This window comes from Netta rufina (genome assembly GCF_964035555.1).
Source record: "Netta rufina genome assembly, chromosome: 12".
Classification (NCBI taxonomy): Eukaryota; Metazoa; Chordata; class Aves; order Anseriformes; family Anatidae; genus Netta; species Netta rufina.
This window is the reverse complement of record NC_140135.1, coordinates 3663614-3685537: the sequence shown is the minus strand read 5'-3', so window position 1 is coordinate 3685537 and position 21924 is coordinate 3663614. Positions and strand designations below refer to the sequence as shown.

The 21924-nt window shown below is 43.0% G+C and overlaps 1 protein-coding gene across 2 annotated transcripts in view; it reads right to left on the bottom strand.

The window, feature by feature from the left end:
* COL4A5 (collagen type IV alpha 5 chain) overlaps nt 1–21924 on the bottom strand; it is a gene marked incomplete at its 5' end in the record, with an annotated part of 83613 nt that overhangs the window by 53131 nt on the left and 8558 nt on the right. For both annotated transcript variants that reach the window (XM_084294014.1, XM_084294015.1), the window contains one exon: nt 5699–5758. In XM_084294014.1, the coding sequence (XP_084150140.1) occupies nt 5699–5758 (60 nt within the window). The remainder of the gene's footprint in view (nt 1–5698; nt 5759–21924) is intronic.

Sequence of the window (21924 nt, the reverse complement as noted above, 5' to 3'; positions counted from 1 at the left end):
AGATCAGCTGTTACATTTGGAACTAGGATGTTCTGCTAAGCAAAGCACAATGCCAGAATCACATCAGTTTGGAACTACAAGTACCAGAGACTGCAATGGAAGACAGCGTAAAATTGATTTTAAAGAATAAAACACACAAACCAAGAACTACTCAGAACACCTAATACAACACCTGCCTGGCCTGCCAATCTGTAAGTCCTGTAAGCACTGTGTATCTAGTTTTAAATCCACCTTCTTCTAAGACGGGAGCAGATGCCTGAGATTCTCAACATGTGGCCTCAACACTTTTTGCCTACGGTATGCTCTGAAATTTTATTAATGCAAACATTTAACTTCAGGTACCGGTATATTTTTTTATTTGCAAGATGTTAACATGCTAACTCCCAATCTGAGCAATTAAAGATGAGAGCATAAAGTACTCCAGTGTGCAACTTTGCAAAATCCACCTCTCATAATGGATTGGGCAACAAAGGCACATGCATGCTTCCTGCTGTTGCTACAAAACCAGCAAGCATCAGAAAGTCTCAAGACAATTGACTACATGTGGCTGCTTAAAACTAGACTAATATTCTAGTGTCTGTAGTAATAAAAGATGGACAGCAGGGAAGAAGTGATGCAACAGGCAGCTGTATTATTCTTCCCCTTCCTAGACAACAGGGTGAAAGCTACAGCAATCCGTCTCATGTACCAATATAACATTAGTCAATGTAATTGCTTCCTCAACTTAAAGAGCATTAACTTAAATGAAACTATAGGATCTAATAAAGGCTTTATTCAAAGCACACAGCAACCAGCCACAAACCGGGGTGTTTAAAGACAGTTGAATACTGAGGTAGAACACAATGGAAAAAGTCTCCGCCATGATTTGTATTCTTCAAAATACACCAGTTTCTTCAGAATAGCATTTGCTTTATCTTGCAAAAGCAGTCGCAGTCCAAGTTCAATGGTCGGTCACTTGCTAGGGCTGTAAACTTCTCAGAATACAGGACCACGTTAATGCATTTCAGGCCAACGTTTATGAAACAGACACTAATCACAGTTATACATGATAAAGTGATTAAAGTTTGAGAATTTAACTATTTCATAGCAGTTTTTAATCCAACAGTAGGAAAAAAAATGAGCTTGAGTCACGTCTGTACTAAGCCATGACAATGCAAAAAGAAACAGGAACCTTGAGGATTTTACTGGTATTTTCTCCTGAGGCTCAGCTCCAACTGTGTGCATCCAAAGAGTCCAAGAACTTTTTTCTTTTGCAGGGGGCTAAGGATTTCTTACATCTGAAATGCCTCCAGAGCTCTGGCATTACAAAGCTGCTCTTGCCACAACCTTGTGCGCTGAACTGTTACTGGAGTACATTAGGAGCTTGCAGCCCAGTAGGGTCTTTAGCACCCCTGACATCGTCATCAACAAACCCAGTAAACTTGGCATCTTCTGAAGATTTCCTTTAAATGACCATGGACTAATCACATGTAGTGACTAAAGGGCAGCCTCTTAACCCATTTGATTAGCTTGATTTGAATGGATAGAACCAAATAGGCCTGATCACCTAGAACAGCATCATGTATGCCCAGTTATTTTGAGGTGCAGCTGCACCTTAGATGCCATAAAAAACAACAACAACAAAAAACACTCCAACACAGCCCCTCCCAGTGTGAGCCACATGTTTCTACTGAAGCTACACAAATAGTTGCATTGCAACTCAGCATGCTTCAAAGACCTGATCTAGCTGTAAACTAATACAGTTCACAAAGAGACCTGTTTTTGGTGAGATGAGTTCACTAACAGCTCTGAACTAAGAAGCAATTCTACACATCCAGTTGAAAAGCGCAAGCAATTCCTATAAGCATCTGTACAGGGCAGATTAATCTTTACTTTAGTTTTAAGAGAACCTTACCAGATCCAGTTCACTGAGAAGCAGGTTACTGAAAGCAGAGGACAGCACTGTGGATCTTGGCTGTGATCAATTTTCTCCAACTCAGTAATTTCTTGTTTTGTTTCTATACTTCCTATACTGTCAATTTTAATGATTTAGTTTAGTAAGGTGGGCCTGAGCTGAAGACCTTTACTGCACGGATTTTTGTCAGCTATCGTATTATGGTTCCCTGAGGCAAGACCAGTAAAGTTTTCTTATTTGTTACAGTTTAATTTGTATTACTTGTCCCAGAGTGTTAGAATTTGGATATTCTGAAGGAAATGCTAGGATACTGAGAAAGAAGGCTCCTCCTGAGTCTCAAAGGGGACACGTGAGGCTGTGCTGAGCTGAACAAAGCAGCACTTCTTAGTTGACTTGATGCAAATGGACAGCAACTTGTATGCAGAAGCTGTTTGCAGGCCCATAATGAAACAGTGCAACAGAAGGGCAGGGCTCAGCCGAGAGCATTAACAAGGCTTCTCCTGTCCTCCAGCACAGTCCCAGGTTCCGTACGCCTGACTTCCAGTAGTTCTACAAGTACATTGTCACACTTCCAAGGGGAGAACCAAAGGGGTGAATATTTATACAGCTCCTTGCCTAATGCTGTTCGTTGCCAATTAGATGAGGAACTATAGGGTCTGACTCCTGCTTCAGAGGTCACTGGAGAGGGAAGCAGGAACACCAGATGCTGAGGGTCAAACACAAAGCAAAGTCTGGAGCTTGTTGTTGCAGCAGCAGTTTGCACCCAACTGGAACAGAAATAATATTTGCAAGAAAGATGGGTTGGAGATGGTATCAGGCCTGGAAAGCTGCATCACATGTGTAAGAAACTTGGACACTGATTGATCAGCTTCATTATCTGAAGACAGCCTTAGATGTCTTGCAGCTGTACAAGATTTCAGAAAAAGTTTAATGTTAAAAAATAACAGAAAAAGTTGTGGACATTAATGACAGACACCTCTTGTGGTTTCCCAGATATGGATTGTGGAATCTGTCCATGCATCAGATTCTGGCCGCTTCATAATTACAGGGCAACTAACGTAATGAGGTGCGTGCACGCATGATCAAACCAGTTCCACATGCAACACACCACACTTAGGAAATATGGGCTTGGCTTTTCATTGTTTGTTGACATGATGCACCACTAGGATGGTCTGCAAGCTTCTGAAGGGTTATTTAATAAAAAATGTCTGGCATGCCTCAGTATTATGCTGTGTTTAACTTGACTTAGGTGGAGAAGGAATCACAGTTCCCAGATTTCATAGCAAACATAGCAAGTCTTCCATTCTAAGGCTGAAAATCTGTGTCAGATGTGTCCACCAGTTTAAGGAGGTGCTTACACCTCCCTCCACATTCTCTAAAAGGGCTCACAGACATACAAAAAAAGAAATTCTTACCATAAGTGAAGTTCTGTTTTGTTTGTCTTTTTTTTTTTTTTAAATTAAAATATTTCACTTTGCTCAAGCTGCGACCATCTAAGCTTTTTCCAAGATGCAGAACCATTATATAAGTATCTGGTCTGTTGCTGTGCTTACTTTACTGAAGGCTTTTTTCCCCCTTCACCCTTTTTACAAAGGGTTATCAAGCCTCTCACTCTTTTACTCAAGACTAACTATAATCTGCTCAACAAAAGGTACAAAAGGCCAAATTTTGCAGGGAAGTGTGAGAGTTTCTCCTGCGCAGCTCTCCTTGATGATTGGCTTGGACAGTCTAGAGGAGCAGAAACAAAGCCCACAATGCGTAATGACACTTCAGTGCTTGATTGAGAACAGATATCATATACTCCACTTGCTGACTATATTTGGATGAAAAGCTCACTGTGACTCCAAACAGTTCCAAGATTTTTTTCTCCATAAAGTGACTATCACCACGCCGTTAACTGACACTGAAAGACTGGAATGTGTCAAGTGGGCCATGATCCCAGTGCATGTGTAAGTGGCATACAGAATACTGAATCACTAAGAGAAAACAATTAATTGGTTCTATTTAGAACGCCGGATGTACTTTTAGATGTTTCTTATCCATACCAGCCAGTAGTTGTGTTCACTGGATTCACAAACTAGCTGTGACTGGTGCAGAAAAAGGCTAACTGTGCATTACAGATGGGTTCTCCAAAGTTGCACCTGCTGTGGTTGTACAAGGAATGTAACCCTGATGCTTGAACGCCTTCAAACTAAACCTGAAACAGTTCTGTGACTAGTGTTAGGATACATCTGGTTTAGCCACCTGCATTTGAAGATCCTGTAGGAATGCAAGGACCAGGTTCAGGTTTTGGCTAAGCAAATCTAAGTCAGAAAGCTTTGAGGGGATATTGTCTTTCGCTAGGTATGTAAATTGGGAATGTACTTGATGAACCAAAAGCAAGTAAATGCTAAGGAATGACCTCATCTGTTTGGATCCACCTGTATGGTACATTTGGCACCATGAATTACTCTGAATTTTGGACATCTGCCTTGTTTAACCTCAGCCAATAGTAAAATTCTGTATCAACACCACGTTGTGCTAATGCAGTGACTGAATATTTTGCATCTTTTTGGTTCACTTGATGTTATGCTTATTCATATAACCTCAGAACCACCTTTGACATGTTTCAGAAACGAATCTAGAGCATTGAGGCCCTCTTAGAACCTTGTTGAGAGGGGCCAAGTACTTTGATAAGACAGGCTTATCATACTCTTAGAAGTTCACATCTAAAAGGCCTCCATTGCATCTCAGGCAAACTTTACATGGCTATGAAAGTGTTTCAGGCACTTTCTCTCCCTCATTGTGATCATACATGTATTACATCCCTACCCTGCGACAACAGCAGTTACATGCTGACTATTTAACCAGAATTTACTCAGAAGCAGGCTCCCACAGTTGCCCAATTTGAGCAAGTCCTGAGCTGCACAGCTACATTGCGCACTGTACCTGAAAGAAATGCTGAGTACCCACAGTTTCCTCAGAGGACAGATTTCTAAAACTATAAGAAGTATTAGCAATACTTAATTAAAAGTATAGGGCTCAGACAGCAAGAGTGGAAATCCAAGCTGCATGAAAAACAGGAAAGCTTTGGGATTTCAGCATGCATCTTTTGGCCTTAGGCTGCTGGCCACGCAGCCCAGACTGCCTATTTTGCTGGATCAACCACAAAGGTTTCGTTTCTCTATGTGATCTGAGAATACAGTTTTGGCCACTAACCAACTCGTCACTTGGCAGCTATGGATGTTCAGAAAGCTGCATTTGAATGGCCACCTCCAACTTTCAGCTGAGCAACTAGACAGCAACAGCTATCACCTTAGCATACAGCTGTGTAAGCTGTGGGTTAGAAATGGTGCAAGTTCAGAGCACAACAGTGATTGTCAACTACTTAGATCAGGCAATGCAAGGGAAGTGGAAAAAACCCACACTAGTTTAAAATTCCCACTGAAACATTACTAGTGGGCATTACTGTGCAATCCACCGCTTGGCTTGCCCAGAGGAACTGGTTATAGTAGCCAGTCCCTAGAAGTTATTTCTACATTACTAAATTAATCTCTTTTCTGCTTTATACTCCCACATTCCTGCAGAATTGTGTCTCATTCCCCATTTTTTGATAGAACAGTGATATGAAGCTCTGTACACCATCAGATAGACCACTTGGTTTGACTCACTACCTGAAGCTGTTATAAAAGCTGTATACTTTGGTGCGTGCCTACAACACTGACAAAGAAAACAAGTATAATTTATTCATAAACTTCAGATATCTGCAGATGGCATATGGCTCAGTGGTCTGTGCATTAGTCTAACACAAAAAGATACACTTACCTTTTCACCTTTAACTCCACTGCAATCACATTTGGATACCGATGTACATCCATGGCACGCCTTTAAAGACATAAGAAAAGACTAAATGTCAATCACTGTAAGACCAAAAAGCAAGTCTACTGCAAAAGATATCCTAAAACATAAGCCTACAATGTTTGTCATCTAGACCTTATACATGTGTTCAAAAATAGTCTGTTGGAATTTTGACCACCTCTGTTAATAGACATGCTTCAACTCATTACAGTTTTATTGGCAATTTTACAGATTTTTAAATCTATGCTTAAGCACATTTTATTCTAGGGCTAGGTACAACCCAACACCTATAGCCTGAGCACTGAGTGTCCATTTATGGCTCCCACCAGTAGATGTCAGGTTTTGAACAAGAGTTTAACCAAGCTTAAAGCTTATGAGTTTATTTATAGTAGTTATTGGCAAGATACTTACTACCCAATTTGTTCTTTCTCCCACAGCTCAGTTATTGAGAAGTTTTTTTTAAAAAAAAAAAAAAAAAAAAACACAACTAGATTTTATCTAGTTGCATTCACTCTCCACCAAGAATGACAAGCCAGCTAATATGTTCCCTCACATGTGGGCACCGGCTGATACTAAGGGGGTCAGAGGAAGGAGATACAGAAACTCAATTCACAAAGATGATGCAAATCAGGTAACTCTATTTGCTCAGTTTAAACTCTCCCCCACTCAACCTATGATACTCATTACAGTTCCTTGCTGATTTCAGAAATGAACTGTTTAAAGAATAGATATTTCTGGAATAAATGAAACTTTGTAAAATACCTGTACATAATACACAGACAATTGTCAAGCCTCTTTCAGTGAAAAAGATAAGCAACGTTAGATGATGCACTACCCAACATACTTTAGGATTTAACTTGTTCTGAGGACATGTGCAGCATTATTCTAACCAAGATGACGGCACAAACACTGGAAGTTTGAAAAGCTGAGGGTGGGGGGTCCCCCCACCCCAAGTAACCCCTGCAAAGAACAGTACGTACAGAGAAAGTTTCAGGCAGGCAGGAGAGCAGCCGGTTTGTCAGTTCTCAAGTATACCCACACTAACTCGAGCCTTCATTATCCCAGAGACATGACCCATCACCTACCTGGCATTAGCAATGTCCTGGCTCGTAGCCTAAACACATTACCAAGCATCAGAAGGAAAGCACCCAAGTAGCTTAATTCACCTGGAGCTACACGAACCCTGGATAAACCAGCTGGGGGCAAAAGGCAGAGCTTTGAGTTTTAAGTGGGCAGTAGTGCTACCCAGCACAACTAGGACATATCTCCACACCTTTCATTTAGCTTTTGTAATCAGTTTCTTGATTTGACATACATGAAAACTCAAAATTCTCAGTTATCAGGGAGTTACTGAGCTATTTCCTAAAGTGAAGTTGAACCTTCCTAGACAGTTCAGGTTTTCAATGATCAGACCAAAGTCCTGAGTAACCTGGCCTGACCTCAGAGCTGACCCTGCTTGAAGCAGGGTGTTTGGCCAGATGCCCTTCTGAAGTCCCCCTGCAGCCCAAGTTACCCCATGAATTCCATATCCAATCCTTTTCACTTTCAGAAGCGTATTTAAAAAAGGCAAGATCCTTTTGAATCAGTTTTAGGATTAATCTCGTTAATAAAGCTTCATTTAAAAGGGATTAACCTTATTTCCATGTAATATTCCCGTGCCTCACAGTACAAGAGTAACCCAAAGAGCAAGCTACCTGTCTCGTTGTGCCATGCAGCAGTGAGTTTCCCTGCGCAAGGACAGCACACCAAGATCTACCTGAAAGTCTTTGCTGCCTCCAAGAGGCGGGGGGAACATCAGCACTTATTAAAAACAACTAAAAGCTGTGCAGTGGTAAAAGAATCTAAACCAACACAACCAAAATCCCATATAGCCCAAGGAAGACCTTTGTGGTGAAGCGTGCCCTCCAAATCTCACCGAGTTCGCTAAGGTACAATCCGTACCCATCCCCTCTTATCCTATACAGGGTGAGAGCAGCCTGGCTCCATCTTTATTATAACCTATGAAATGAAAAAGCCAAAATACTCCACTTCTCCCCTTAAGCTTTATTCTGATCTGGCAGGAGGAAGTCTCCCCAGTACCTCCCCATACACCCTGGGTTCCACCCTCTCAAATCTGGGCATCCCCAACTGAAGCAAAGCCCCAAGCTTTAAGTCAGCTTGTTTATGATCAGGGACTTGTGCTGATTTTCATTCTTTACAGAGCCGACAAAGCATTTTTCTTGTGTATGTTGGTAATAAGTAATGGTGGATATGATGCCAAAAGATTAAAGTGCACCCTTCCCAAAATTGCGCCAGCTTTTTACTAGGACGGGTCTTCCTATATAGGATACTTTAAAGAGTGCTTTTTTCCCTTATCTCATTTTTAGTTTAAAGAAAAAGTGCTCTGTGTTAATCACTATAGCTCCTACCATAAGACTTTCTTCCTTTTCTTAAAATAGACATCCCTGTGACTGTCTTCCAAAGTCATTTGTATGTTCAGGCTGGATTCAGACACTGGACAGCCACTTAGACAATTCGCCCACCCCAAAGAGTCAAGTGTACTCACTGAGCACTTTTTGACAGATTGTTTTGCATACTGGGTTCAGATGTTTTCCCCGCAGGAAGGGAACGCGGTCTTTCCCAAACAGAAGTAAGGGGAGCTGAAAACAGCCTGTAATCAGAAAGTTCTCTCCAAATACTCGCTGCAGTCAAACAATGGGAGTTTTTGGCTTAAATCCTGGGACAATCCATTCGCCCACGAGCTTATCAAGCAACATTCCCTCAGCAGAGTCACTTATCTTGCTGTACAGAAGCAGTAGCTGGACAGATTGTGGTTTTTATTCTGCAGTAACTTCTATCCCCACCACATTAACGTTTCTGAACTAAGCAGTTTGAAGAGAAAGCCCTAGGAATTCATACACTATCAAGATCAGTTCATGCCACTTATGGGTCATACAGCAATCTAACAAAAAACAAGTTCAACATCTCGGCACAGTCAAAAACCAAGAAGCTTAATGACCTATTCTAAATAAAAGCTTGCTTCTTGTTTAGACTTTTCAGTAATCTCAAGGTCTTTTTTTTTTTTTTTTTTTTTTTTTACTTGGGAAAGCAGGCACAAGAATTGTGCTACAGGAGAACACAAACTGTGTAACAAGCCAGCACAAGTCTGAAAGCCACTCTGCAGCCACAGGCAAGAGACCTGATATCACAGATTTCATTCTGTATCTCACGTTAATGCAAAAATGAATCAAATCCAGGCTCCGTGCTATGCACAGTAGCGACTACATTTCAAGCATAGAAAGCCTACATTAAAATCAAGATGTAGATGGCCGCTGCCAGTAGTTTGCCCTCAGTAACAGCTTCATTATCGGAACGAGTGACTGTTAGCTAGCTTGCTGGGTTTTCAAACATAACAAATTGACTTCAAGCCTCAGGGGAGCTCCTGGAACTCCAAGCTGCACTTGGTACATTTGTTACAGGTTCAGGAAACTGAACAAGGCCCCTGTGGCTTCGGTAGTAGCTCAAATCCTAGCTCTGGTCAGTGGGATGCAGTGTAGACCTTATGCAACAGCAAAGCTAAGATATTGGATGGAATAATGAATTGTGGCTTGATCGTAAAGATTTGGTCGTATAAGCTCCATGACCATTAAAATCTTTTAGTTTTCAACTACAGGAGGATGGACAACGAATGGATACAGCTTGGCAGACAGACCACAACTTCTTAGATCTGCTTCTTGCCTACTGTGTGCCCGCTGACAACCCCTCCCGTACCTGTGAGGATGAACTCACTGACTATCACTGCCATTTCCTTTGCTGTGACTTTTGCATAGCAGGACACAATCAAGGGCTCTAATTAATCTATTCAAGTTGAGCTAATCCTTTCATTGGATTTTCCTGACAGCTTCTCCCCCATTGAACTAGTGTGTAGACAGCAAGCTCTTTTCATTAGGGCATAAAAGGAGGGATGGTATTGGTTTTCTAGTCAAAGGATAATTCTTCCAGAACAAGCTCAGTCTTTTGTGTCTTACGTGGACTGAAAAAAATTGCTTTATGCCACCAACAGAACTGTTTTTTTATTTTTTGGTTTTCCAGTTTGAAGAGGTACACGTTTGAAATCAAAGTCACTTCTTACTCTTGGCCACACGTTTGTAACAGTTTGCTCACTGGAATGAATAAACCTAAGTTACCAAGATTTGTTTTGGCTGGAAAACTGCCTTGAGCATTAGGCACATTCCCCTCTTCTCATCAAGCCCAGAGATGTCAGTTACAAGGCAATTTCAGCCTCCCCACCTCCCAGCTGCCATTCACAACCATATAAACAAATAAAACACACACAAGACAGATGCTGCTATTCCTGGAGAGATCTGCAGCTTGGGACTTCCTAAACCTGTGAAGGGAAAGGCGAATTGTTTTTATGGACTGCTAAGAACAAGTTAATAAAAGTTATAGAGGGCTGCTCGATGGCTTCAGATAGATTACCCTGATTTTACATGAGGCAGAATCAAAGTAACAACACAGTTAGTCAACACATTAGTACCAACTACTGAGGCAGAGAGATGGGAGGTGTAACTGTGCTTTGGGAGTGATTCACCATTACAGCCACACAGCTGCAGGGCAGTAAGGTACTTGGCAGCAGGGGGAGGAAGGGGGTGTAGGGGGAAAAAAATAACCCAAAAAAAACACAAGCAGAAGAACGCATCAGTATCTAAATTACACATTAGCACTTGGCCATTGTTATTTAACAAGAATTTAATGCTCTTTCTACTGTAGAAGTCAGATATAGGGAGAGATGCTAGTTGTTTGACAGAACTTGAAATTTACACATTAGAAGTTGATAATGAATAGAAGGTGTAAGTTCTTACAGAAGCAGTTAGTGGATGGAGGTGGTGTCTTTGTAAACAATTACAGGTGTTCTGAAATAATCAAAACTGCTTACAAATGATTTCTCAATCCATAGCTCAAGCAGCTAGAGAAGAGAAAGAAACAAAGCCCAGGCTCAGCATTTATAAGCTGAGTAATTCCTCAGCTCCTTTCCATCCCCCTTACGTATTCTTTTATCACGAATGAGTTTCCTGTGCGATAAGCCCTTCCATTTCTCAGAGAGCACAGCCACGTTACTTTACCTCCCTAGCACCACAGTTTATACCAACAGCCTGCGTGGGTTCTGGACAGCTCAGTTCTGGTGGTGGCAAAAGGTCAAGGAGGAATCAAACTGATAGTGGGTATCCACTGGTGTGAAACGCTGCTGTGGCCTGCAATGCACTAAGATTTCCTTCCTGATTTCAAGGAGCACTGAGCTTCAGCACGAGGCATCTGTGGGGATTAACGTGCACAAACCAGCTTCACAAACAGATGTTGTCCTGAAGGGAACCGTGCAGTTACTTGACACCACTATGTCGTAAGCCACCTTGACAGGTGAGAAGAGTGCCCTCCAGCAGGGAAAAGATGCACACAAGTCACTGAAATCAAGTTCTGCCTAGGAGAAATTGGCCAAAATTCTCCATTTCAAAAAGTCTGACACATACTTAGATCATAGGAGCTTAACTGAGCTGTGGAACAATGCTCCAGTTTGTGAAGGAGCAGAGAGCAAGCAGCAAAAGCTAAACAGTCGATAGGCACTCAAGCCAGACTACGCAGCAGTTGCAGTTCATCTCCTGTAATTGCATGTTCGCACAGTTGTTTTTTTCTAATGACCTCTCGAGAATGTACTTGAATGCTTATGCTTAAGTCTGTAGTTTGGTTTTACCAAGACTCTCATTTACTGGAATGGCCAAAGGAAGAACCAGTCACAAAACCATTCAAAATCAATTCAGCTCCAAGGGCTCCCTCCCATGCAGGGCACACACCCGTGGACTGTCTCCCATAACTGCTCTCGAACATGAAAATCACAGCCTGTTCCACACCTGCACAAAGCACAGGACTAACAGAAGCACTTGGGCCAGGCTGGTGTGGTTGAGCCATTCTGCTACCTGCAGCAGGCTGAACTGCACAGCTGCTCAGGGAATGAAGTAGTGTTCTTGAAAGGTGTAGTCTCAGCCTCAAGATGGACACATTGCTGACCAAATACTTCAGGCTTGATGCTTCCCCTTCCTTCCAAGCGCTGTAAAAAGCACTTGTTATTCATACACAGTCCCGCTTTTATTATTAACAGCCTCAGATTTAGGTCTCTCCTTTCAATATTTGCCAGCACCACATGACTAGCCATTAGTTTGCAGTGAGACTGCAAACTGATCAGGCAGTAAGAATTAAAAACAGTACTACTTGCTTTAGAGAGGAAGGCAAAGAAAAAGAGCTGACTGAAACACTGCCTTGTGCTCTGATAGTCGTGTCAAGCCACTAAGCCCAGAGCCGGAAGAACGAAAGGTACGTCAAACCCCTTGAGTGCTCCCTCAGCATGCATTGTGCCCACAACATTTTTTGTAGCTGAAGAGAAACAGGAGCTGGGAGAAACAGTGGAAGTCTTAATTTGGCTAAAATCTATGGTTTTGAGATCTTCTAGTCACAATTGACTACATCTGTCTCTAGATCACATATATAGGGAAAATACACTCATTTCCTGGCACTGCTACAACACCAGGCTAGCTCGGGCACACACAGCTGGCATGGCCAAGGCTCAGTTTGACAGCATCCTGCAGCTCATGGCACTACTGCAGTAACTGCTTATCCCCAAAGCCAGTCCCAGCTGCTCATCACCTGCCCTTGGCCACAATTTGAAGTTGGTAAAAGCTATTTTCACTTGTGGAAGCCCTGTTCTTAGAAGGAAGCTTCTATGCAATGGGACAAATCCTGCATCTCCTGCAGTTCTTCCAGCTGCTCCAGTGCCTAAACACCGTTATTACCCTCTGCACCGAGGCATGGCAGCTTCCCCAGACAGGAACATCAGAATGTTTTAACACTGGAAAAAAAAAAAGGAGCATAAATATTTGTACTTGATCAATACCAAGACTAACTGATTAAAAATGGTGAAGACAACCTATAGAAAAGCACGTTACAAACATCTTTGCCCTATGAGAAAGGCTCCCATACTTACCCTGCTGTATCCATGCAAAAATTCCAAATTCAATTATTTATACCTCTATTTACATGGGCAAAGAAACTCAGCCTTGACATTCCACACAAAGATTAAGCTTAATTTTGGTGGTGGTCCTGAAGAACATATACTCACATCTATTAGCTTGCCAAGATCTGTGTAACAAAACACCTGCACAGTTATCTAGCTAAGGATTTACTGCTCAGCCAGGTCAAAGATTTCACCATTTATCTTCAGCAAGTTGAGCTTTCCTTTCACTTGCCTGGACATGAATATAACTAAGAAACAAAAGGGTTTGTGGGGATTTGACAAGTAGAATTAAAGCTGCTTTTGTGAGTTCTAATTATGATTTCCACATACACGCTCTTTAGGTTTAACAAGAGTACAAGTCTGCAGATCTCACAGATCTGAGTGCTTAACCATCAAGTCAGCCATGGCAGCACAAGACCTCACAGTTCCAGAACTCAGCTGGCCACTCCTTTTTTTTCACTGAAGTATCGTCTTTATAAGCAACAACATTTCTAAAGCAAAACTGATTTCAAAGTGTATCATTACATACTTTTAGTAATCGTTTTCCTCGTTTTGCCTACCTAAAGATAGTAAGAGAATACGCATCCTGATCTAAAATGCAAGTCAAAGCACATGTTTACAGAAGTTCTTGACCAGCTTTTTACTTAAATTAAGGGAACTTCTGAAGCATAACTGAACCCATTACACCTTGAGGCACCATCTTTCTTTGAAGTCTGCACAATACAGTATCTGTTCAAACTTGCAGACCAGGTTCTTAGCTGTAGTAGCCATAGCTCTGGCCACTGAGACTGAAAACACGACAGAGGCAGGTTAAACAGATTGAGATGTCGAACTGATTACAACCCTCTTTTCTCCTCTTAAGAGGCAATATTAGGTTTACTATTTAGACACCTGAACACTTCTATTGTCTTTGCTGCTTTTAAAGCAGCAGTGACATGTAAGGATTGCCACCGCAAAAGGCCACCACCAACTTACAGACTCAGCCTTTTTACTGAATTCAAGCCCAAAGCTTGTATAACTTCCATCACACCCCAAATTGTAATTATTTGCCCATGAAGACTTTTTCCATGTAAAGGAGACTTCCCTGCAAGCACCCCAGGGAATGCTCTCGCCTCCCTTTCCTGGAAGCTCCTAAGAACAGCTCAGAGAAGAGATCTAGAGAAGCACTCACCTGCAGATTTGGGCTGGTCAAGTGACCTGCCGCACAGCAGCAGCTGCTGCTGCACAAGAGACTCGATCAGCAAACACGCTGAGTAGGAGCAGGCTGTCCCAGTGCCTGAACTGCTGAGCATGGCTAGAATCAGACAAACAGGGGAACGATTTCTCTCCAGCAAGCTGCAGAAGGATGCAAGTCAGCAGGGGAAAGCTTACACAGAAACAATCCTTACCCTTCTAGAAGTTAGGGCTTTCCACCTCCCTTTTTTAAACAAAAAAATGTGAAAGCAATGGGCAAATGTGCACAGAGGTTATCCCCCAGGAGCAGGGGGCACTGCAGTCTGTAAACCGGTGTTTGGTTCCTGAACCCAGACCAGGACAGAAAGTGAGCGGGGCATGCGGTCAGCTCCCAGACCTTGCTCCCTTTCTCCACACTTAGCTCTAAGAGGAGGAAAGCCGAGAACTCCCCAGGTGCAAACCCTTCAAGCAGAGTTTGAACAGCCGGCCCTCACAACTCACAGTAGCTCATTCTCATTTTCTAAAAGAAAATAAAAGAAAATGATAGTTGCCACCCTGCTTTAATGAGTGCTGCCAGACTTGCACTCAACTGTAGGCAAAGAAAAGCATCCGGACAGTTCTCACCGCTTCTCAGAACTCGTATTTCTGGGGCCTGTAAGACTTACAGAGCAGGCGGGCTTCAGTGCAGTGTGTTCACCGGGTGGGACACACAGAAAGTAAAATAATCACATCAAGCTTCACTGCCCATCTCACAAACATTTCAAATGTGAGACTGAAGACACCTGAAAAGCCAAGTACTTGTACTTCTATCCTCATGAACTCAACTCTCCAAACACCCCAACCCTGCTGTAAGAATTTGTCAAAGTGTCCTGAAGTGGCTGCTCAGGCTAAGTACTGCCTTTATGCTGCCACCCGGAGATGCTGCTGCTGTGTTTCGATTTGACAAGTACACAGCTGGTAAAAAGAGTGCAAGCAGAGAGAAATTAAGACAGAACACAAACTAGCAGATGGTCTTTTCCACCCACTTTGCCTTCAAGTACATGAGCCCTCAGATGCCGTACTCATTTCCTTGCTCAGCAGGCACTGCAGCACCTGCCCAAACCTCTGAACAGACAGGTTGGGTAGAGAAACACCTTAAACAAAGCAGCTCTTCAGCTTTCAGTTTCGCAATAGGAGATTTTGGGAAGGGGCGGATGACATACCTCCTCTGTAGGCAGCCCACACTTTGCTACTTCTGATTTCAGTTCTAAATGCTCAACTCTGATTCTGTTCTTTCCTGGAAGCAATTTAAAAGACATTGGAGCCAACCAAAAAAGATCCTAACGGCTGCTTTAAATGCATTGCCTTTGTTTTTACTCTATACCACACATACGAGGAAACGTTTTTTCCATGAATACACTGGAAATAAGTCCTTGATGACAGCTTCACAGCTAAGACTTCAAGAAAGAAAAAACTTGCACTGAGGTTGCACCTTTACATACTGGGAAAGTCTGAGCATGAACATGCACGATGTGGGGAAACAGCCACAGTACACAAGAGATGAAGTCAGGACTGCATTTCTGTTGGCTAAGTTTACCATATATTGATGTGAACATTAAAAACTCACATCAAAGCACCCTCTGGCTTATATGCAGACCATAACCGAACTCCTTACACATGTACACTGCAGGGTAGGGGACCAGTTTCATTTAAGTTTGCCTTCATCTTCGCCTGTCCAGTTACGTGTTTCTGCAGCTAACCGTAGCACCGAGACACCTGACATTCAGACAGCAGCAGCATACAGTAAGCCACTTTGCTTTCCAGGAAGTCTCAGTTTTATTTGAATTTTACACACACGCCTCTAATCACTAGCCTCTAGAGGCTTCCTGATTTTTTCCAGATGCAAATAAAGAGTGCCATATGGCACCCATTACAGGTTAAGATTTACTAGTCATTTAGGACCTTTCCCAAGTGACAGGTGTTAGATGTTTCCACTTTCTATAACCACGTCCAAATGTAACACAAACCTCGGGCTAACTGTCAGCCAGGCTGTAAGCCTCACCTGCCCGCGAGCCAAGTATTACAGCCACAGCGCCGCCCGCTCCGGCAGCACGTCTCTAATCCTTTCCTGGGTAAGGAAACGGAATAAAGACACAGGCTCCAGACTAACTCCTCAGAACACGTCCTACTCCTCACCTTTGTCTACACAACATGCAACAGAGGAAGCTTCAGTCCCGTAGTGGAAGTCACTCATTTGACACTGACAACTGCACCTTCATGTGGTGTGCACACGAAGCAGACCACCCGTGAACAGCACTCCGCTTCTTCCTCCGAGAAAGGAGACAAAATAGAACAGCAGCTCAGATGAATCTAACAATCTCTCTGTGGTCTATTTTGAAACGACAGAAAGCACTAAATTAATACCCAAGATTAAGCAAGTGTATGTGTTGAAAAGAATAGAGGCTGTGCACAGCAATATTGTGTTGAGATGTTATCTGAAGCAGTACACACCCTCTTCACTGTCAGAACAAGACCTAACTCACTTGGAGCTTGGTAGATGTCTGGGGATTTTTTTTGCCATTCTTTCAGTTCTTGGACCAAGTATCATAGCTCCAAGGTTCTTCTAGTTAGAGCTGTTTCATCATTTGTTTATGCCTGTAGCATCAGCATACCCCATGTATGCATTTTAATACCTAAAGCTAAGTGTGGTCAGTGCTTTCTTTGTATTGCTAAATACAGATAGAAACTATCCTCCAGCCTCAAGTAATCAAAGCTGGAAAATGTATGTGACCCTGGAGAAGGCCAATTCAGACAAGGAAGCAATGAATACAAAGCAATTGTCCTAACCATCCCCAAGTCACTCCCCAAAAGAAAAGAGCATCAGGAGCTGGTGAGCTGGGAGACCCCTTTCTTCTACCCATATGGCTTCAGACATCCCTAAAGCTGCTAACAACTGGAGACCTAGATGCCTGTTCAGGAACTTGCTTGCGGACCTTCAGCAGATGAGCAGTAGGATACTCTAGGCCCAATGTTTGGCTACCTGCTAATGAGAGCTTGGGGTCTCCTTAGAGCAGCTGTCAATTGATCACTTCCCAGAGAAGATGATCAAACTGTACCCTGCTGTGAAAGAGCAAGCTTACAGTGATGCAGAGGATCACAATGGCAGTATTCTCCCAGAGCATTTAGCAGGGACAAAGGAAAAGTGGGGCTGACTGTATTTTATTGCCTTTAAAGTGCTAGAAGAGACAGCTGCAGGCTAGTGCTAATAGCCAGTCTATCTAGGACACACGATCTTGGAATTAGATACTCAGACTTGATTAGCAGTGGATTTCGTTCCCTTACACGTGGGAAGTTACATCTAGAGGCTGCACGTTACATTATCACGGGAATCGCTACCTTTGGTTTGCGCTGATCACCCCTGAACAGCAAGCATGCCCTAGGAATTCAATTGCACTTGTCAAAGGCTTGCTACTTTCAAAAAATTGAACCCATGCCAAAAAACGAGCTAAAAGGACCACAGATAAGATCTTTACAAAAGGCCTTGAAAACCAACAAGTTTTTCGAAGTATTAACATGGTATCTGTAGTAAAAAAGGCAAAATAAATCTGATCAGTGCTGGAAGGGGGTGGGAGGGAAAGCAGAAGGAGGGAAATGCACCTTAGATTTTTATTTCAAACAGCTGCTGATGTTTAAGCCTTCATAATAATTTCTTCTGTATTTTGGCTCTATTCTTCCCCTACCTCCCACTGCCAACAGTGAACAAGATCATTTTGTAACAATGACATATTCATCCAAAGAGATTCAATCAAAAAGATTTTAGTGAAGTATGATGAGTGTGTACTGAATGAACCAGTTTTAATAAAAACAAATTAAAAAGTATTACTCAAAAATTCCTTTTTTTGAAACACTTTGAGGGATACCACCCACAAAAACTTAGGAATAAAGTGCTACTTTCAGCGGATGCTGTACAAATAGTTTAGTACTACTTATCTGGGGAAAAGAAGTCTTCAGTAGTAAAGTTAAGCTCCTCCTTGCTTTGGCAATTACATTATTATTGCTTTCTCATCAGTTTTGTTCCCAGTCACTCTGGAGGTTGCTGGGAGGCAGGTTGACAACACCCAGCTCAGAGTACCTGGTTCAGACGATCCTCTGACCCAGCCTGAGGATGTCAGTAGGCTGTCTTCTGTGCAATGCTGCATTAAAGTACTGTCAGTTTTACAAAAGTGAGGGTAGCCAAGGAGAGAACCCACATTCTCCCTACAGTGACTGAACTGAGGATGTCCGTTCATAAGAAGTAGCCCTCAACTCAAGCCTTACTAAAACTCAAGATGCAGCTCGGCCTGAATCTGGGGAGGAACGAGCAGCCGCCCCTGGCATCTGCACACATTCCAAGCCAGTCAGTCACTTTCTCGAAGGGAAAGTGTTCCCCGAGGCACCCTGTTTTAGGGAGTGCACCAACTCCTACAAGTGCTATTTGGAGCTGGATGCACTCCAAGAAAATAACCTGCTGCGAGTTTGTGATCTATGTTCTGCATCCTGCAGTGACTGGTAGGTTAATTACAAGCACTACTGAGTGTTTCCAGAAAGTTTTAACTGTATTCCTGCAGGAAGCAAGGTTTGGAAGATACTTTTACAGTGTCCTTTTAGTTTGCAGCCACAAAAGAATAAATGGAGAACTTCAAAGACAGCCCCTGCTTTGAGCAAGAGGTCATCTCTCCTAGCCTCCAGAGCAGCAGGATTATACTTCCAGTCTGAGTTTTTCTTTGATTCTAGAATAAATGACAAGCTTGGCATTTTAGGTTTTTTTTATTATTTTATTTTCTTCTCTACATTGAAGTATTCCAAGAGTTAAATCCCACAACATTTTGTGTGCTTACACTCTCCTGTCAAGACCAGAGATAGTAAAGGTAGTGGAGGTCCCTAGCTCTGCAGAGCCAAGTGAAGCACAGGACTGGGACTAAAAGCTACCAAGCTACAACTGCAACTCACATTCACATACATCAGCTACCTCAGACATTCGATCACTACCAGTCACCACAGTATGAAACAAAACAAAAGGCTCCATTTGAAGAGAGACAAAAAGCCAGAGAAGATGTTTGTCCAAAGATGACAGCCTTTTGACTTCACATACGGGTCTGGATGGGAGTTTTCTCCTCCCAGGAGGAAGCACCACCATGTTTTGAGACAAGTAATTTCAGCTTCTTACGCGTTGTGTTTGGTGATCAATGAAAAGTGATGTTCACGTTGCTGTTACGTAGCTGTGACTCAACTATAACAAAATGCTGTGACTGGAGATTTTTCCCCCCAGACTTCATTATCTGTTTATAATGATTAGCTTTCAGAAATCAGTCTTTGTACTTGAAGCCTCCACCTTCTGTATTTGTCTTGTCCTCTGAGCCTCTTAACTGACAATAACACAGTATTTGGTTCATTTCACCTGAAAACTTCAGAAGTGGCCTCTGGTACACTTCTGAACACAATCAAAGAGCTTCCTCCTTGCAGTTTCAAATACCAAGTCTATTAACACATGCCTTCTTGCCATCAAGATGCAAAAGTCACTGAAAACCTTAAGTGAAGCTTAGGAGAATACACCCACGGCCATTAAGTGTCTTATTGATGTTAAGCACATTTGCTTAGCCTGTCAATTAATAATTCATCAATTAAAGAGAAACAGTACCTGTCTGATTACTCTCACTTGTAGGTACAGTACGCTGCTGTTCCAAAAATAGACACGTTCTGGGCATGACTAGACCTGTCAACGAGCCTCTCCTCATTCAAACCTAAAGTTAAGGAATTTATTTTCGATGTTCTACGTTTCAACGTTCACTTTGAATACAAAAACACACGATTGAAACTTTTCTCATTCATTTCATCCTCTCCCCATTTTTTCCTCCATATTGTGATTCAGTATATAACTCTTAAAGAATAAAAAAAAGTTAAGGAATGGCTTTGCAGAAACCTTAAGGTTCTGTTGGGTGTGATACACAGTGACTGGATGAAGAGATATGAGTAGTCAAATACAGTGAATAAGTAAAAGTGAAAAATAGTGAAAAAGCCTCCTTTTCCTTGAGCACCTTTGTCTTTTAAAGTTCGATATATGAGAGTTTTTCTTAGACTAATCCAGAAAAAGTATTTTCTGAGTCACTTTATATCCGAATGCCAGCTGCGAGCCATTTAGTCTTTCAGAAAGGACAGCTTCTGCTCTCATCCTGTGTAACATGATGGTTCGGAACAAACTGAACCACAAAAATCACTGCTCCATAAAAAGGATTCACTTTAAAAGGTTTTTAAACTCAGAACATAAGCACCTTCACCCAAGTATCATTTTGCAGGGGCACTTTATAGGAAATTGTGTGTTCTGGGGGATGAAGGCCCGTCTAGCCTTGCCTGCAGGTCACATTAACTTCACCTAAAGCAATGAAAACTATTTGTGGTTTCTGGTAGCTGCTACTTGAATTCATGGTGTATAAAGGGTGAAGTTCTTTGCCCAGGGTGCTCATTTTATTCTTCCCTATAGGCCACCTGCAGGATTTCAGTGCATAAGTCTAGAAGGTTTCTGGAGAGCGTGGAAGCTTGCTTCCTGACGCAGCTGGTTAGTGAGCCTGCCAGGGGAGGTGTCCCGCTGGACCTTCTGTTCACAAACAGAGAAGGACTGGTGGGAGATGTGGTGGTTGGGAGCTGTCTTGGGCAGAGTGACCGTGAAATGGTGGAGTTCTCTATTCTTGGCGATGTCAGGAGGGGGACAGTAAAACTGCTGTCTTAGACTTCTGGAGGGCAAAGTTTGTGCTGCTCAGGACACTGGTTGGCAGAGTCCTTTGGGAGGCAGTTCTGAAGGGCAGAGTCCAGGAAGGCTGGGCACACCTCAGGAAGGAAATCTTAAAAGCTCAGGAGCAGTCTGTCCCCATGTGCCCAAAGACCAGCCGGCACAGAAGAAGACCGGCCTGGCTGAACAGAAAGCTGTGGCTAGAGCTTAGGGAGGGAAAAAAAAAAAAAAAAAAAAAAAAAAAAGTTTATGATCTTTGGAAAAGAGGGCAGGCCACTCAGAAGGATTATAAGGATGTTGTAAGGATGTGTAGGGCAAAATTAGAAAGGCCAAAGATCATCTGGAGCTCAGTCTGGCTACTGCTGTTAAAGACAACAGAAAATGTTTTTATAAATATGTTAACTGGAAAAGGAGGACTAAGGAGAATCTCCATCCTTTACTGGCTGCGGGGGGAAACTTAGTGATGAGAGATGAGGAGAAGGCTGAGGTGCTTAATGCCTTCTTTGCCTGTCTTTAGTGAAAGACTGCAATACCGGTTGTTCTCTGGATACCCAGTACCCTGAGCTGGTGGAAGGGGATGGGGAGCAGGATGTGGCCCTCACTATCCATGAAGAACTGGTTGGTGACCTGCTACGGCACTTGGGTGTACGCAAGTCGATGGGGCCCGACGGGATCCACCCGAGGGTACTGAGAGAACTGGCAGAGGAGCTGGCCAAGCCACTTTCCATCATTTATCAACAGTCCTGGCTATCAGGGGAGGTCCCAGTCGACTGGTGGCTAGCAAACGTGGCACCCATCTACAAGAAGGGCCGGAGGGCAGACCCGGGAAACTACAGGCCTGTCAGTTTGACCTCAGTGCCAGGGAAGCTCATGGAGCAGATCCTCTTGAGAGTCATCACGCAGCACTTGCAGGGGAAGCAGGCGATCAGGCCCAGTCAGCATGGGTTTATGAAAGGCAGGTCCTGCTTGATGAACCTGATCTCCTTCTATGACAAAGTGATGCGCTTGGTGGATGAGGGAAAGGCTGTGGATGTGGTCTACCTTGACTTCAGCAAGGCTTTTGACACCGTTTCCCACAGCATTCTCCTCAATAAACTGGCTGCTCTTGGCTTGGACTGGCGCACGCTTCGCTGGGTTAGAAACTGGCTGGATAGCCGGGCCCAAAGAGTCGTGGTGAATGGAGCCAAGTCCAGTTGGAGGCCGGTCACTAGTGGAGTCCCCCAGGGCTCGGTGCTGGGG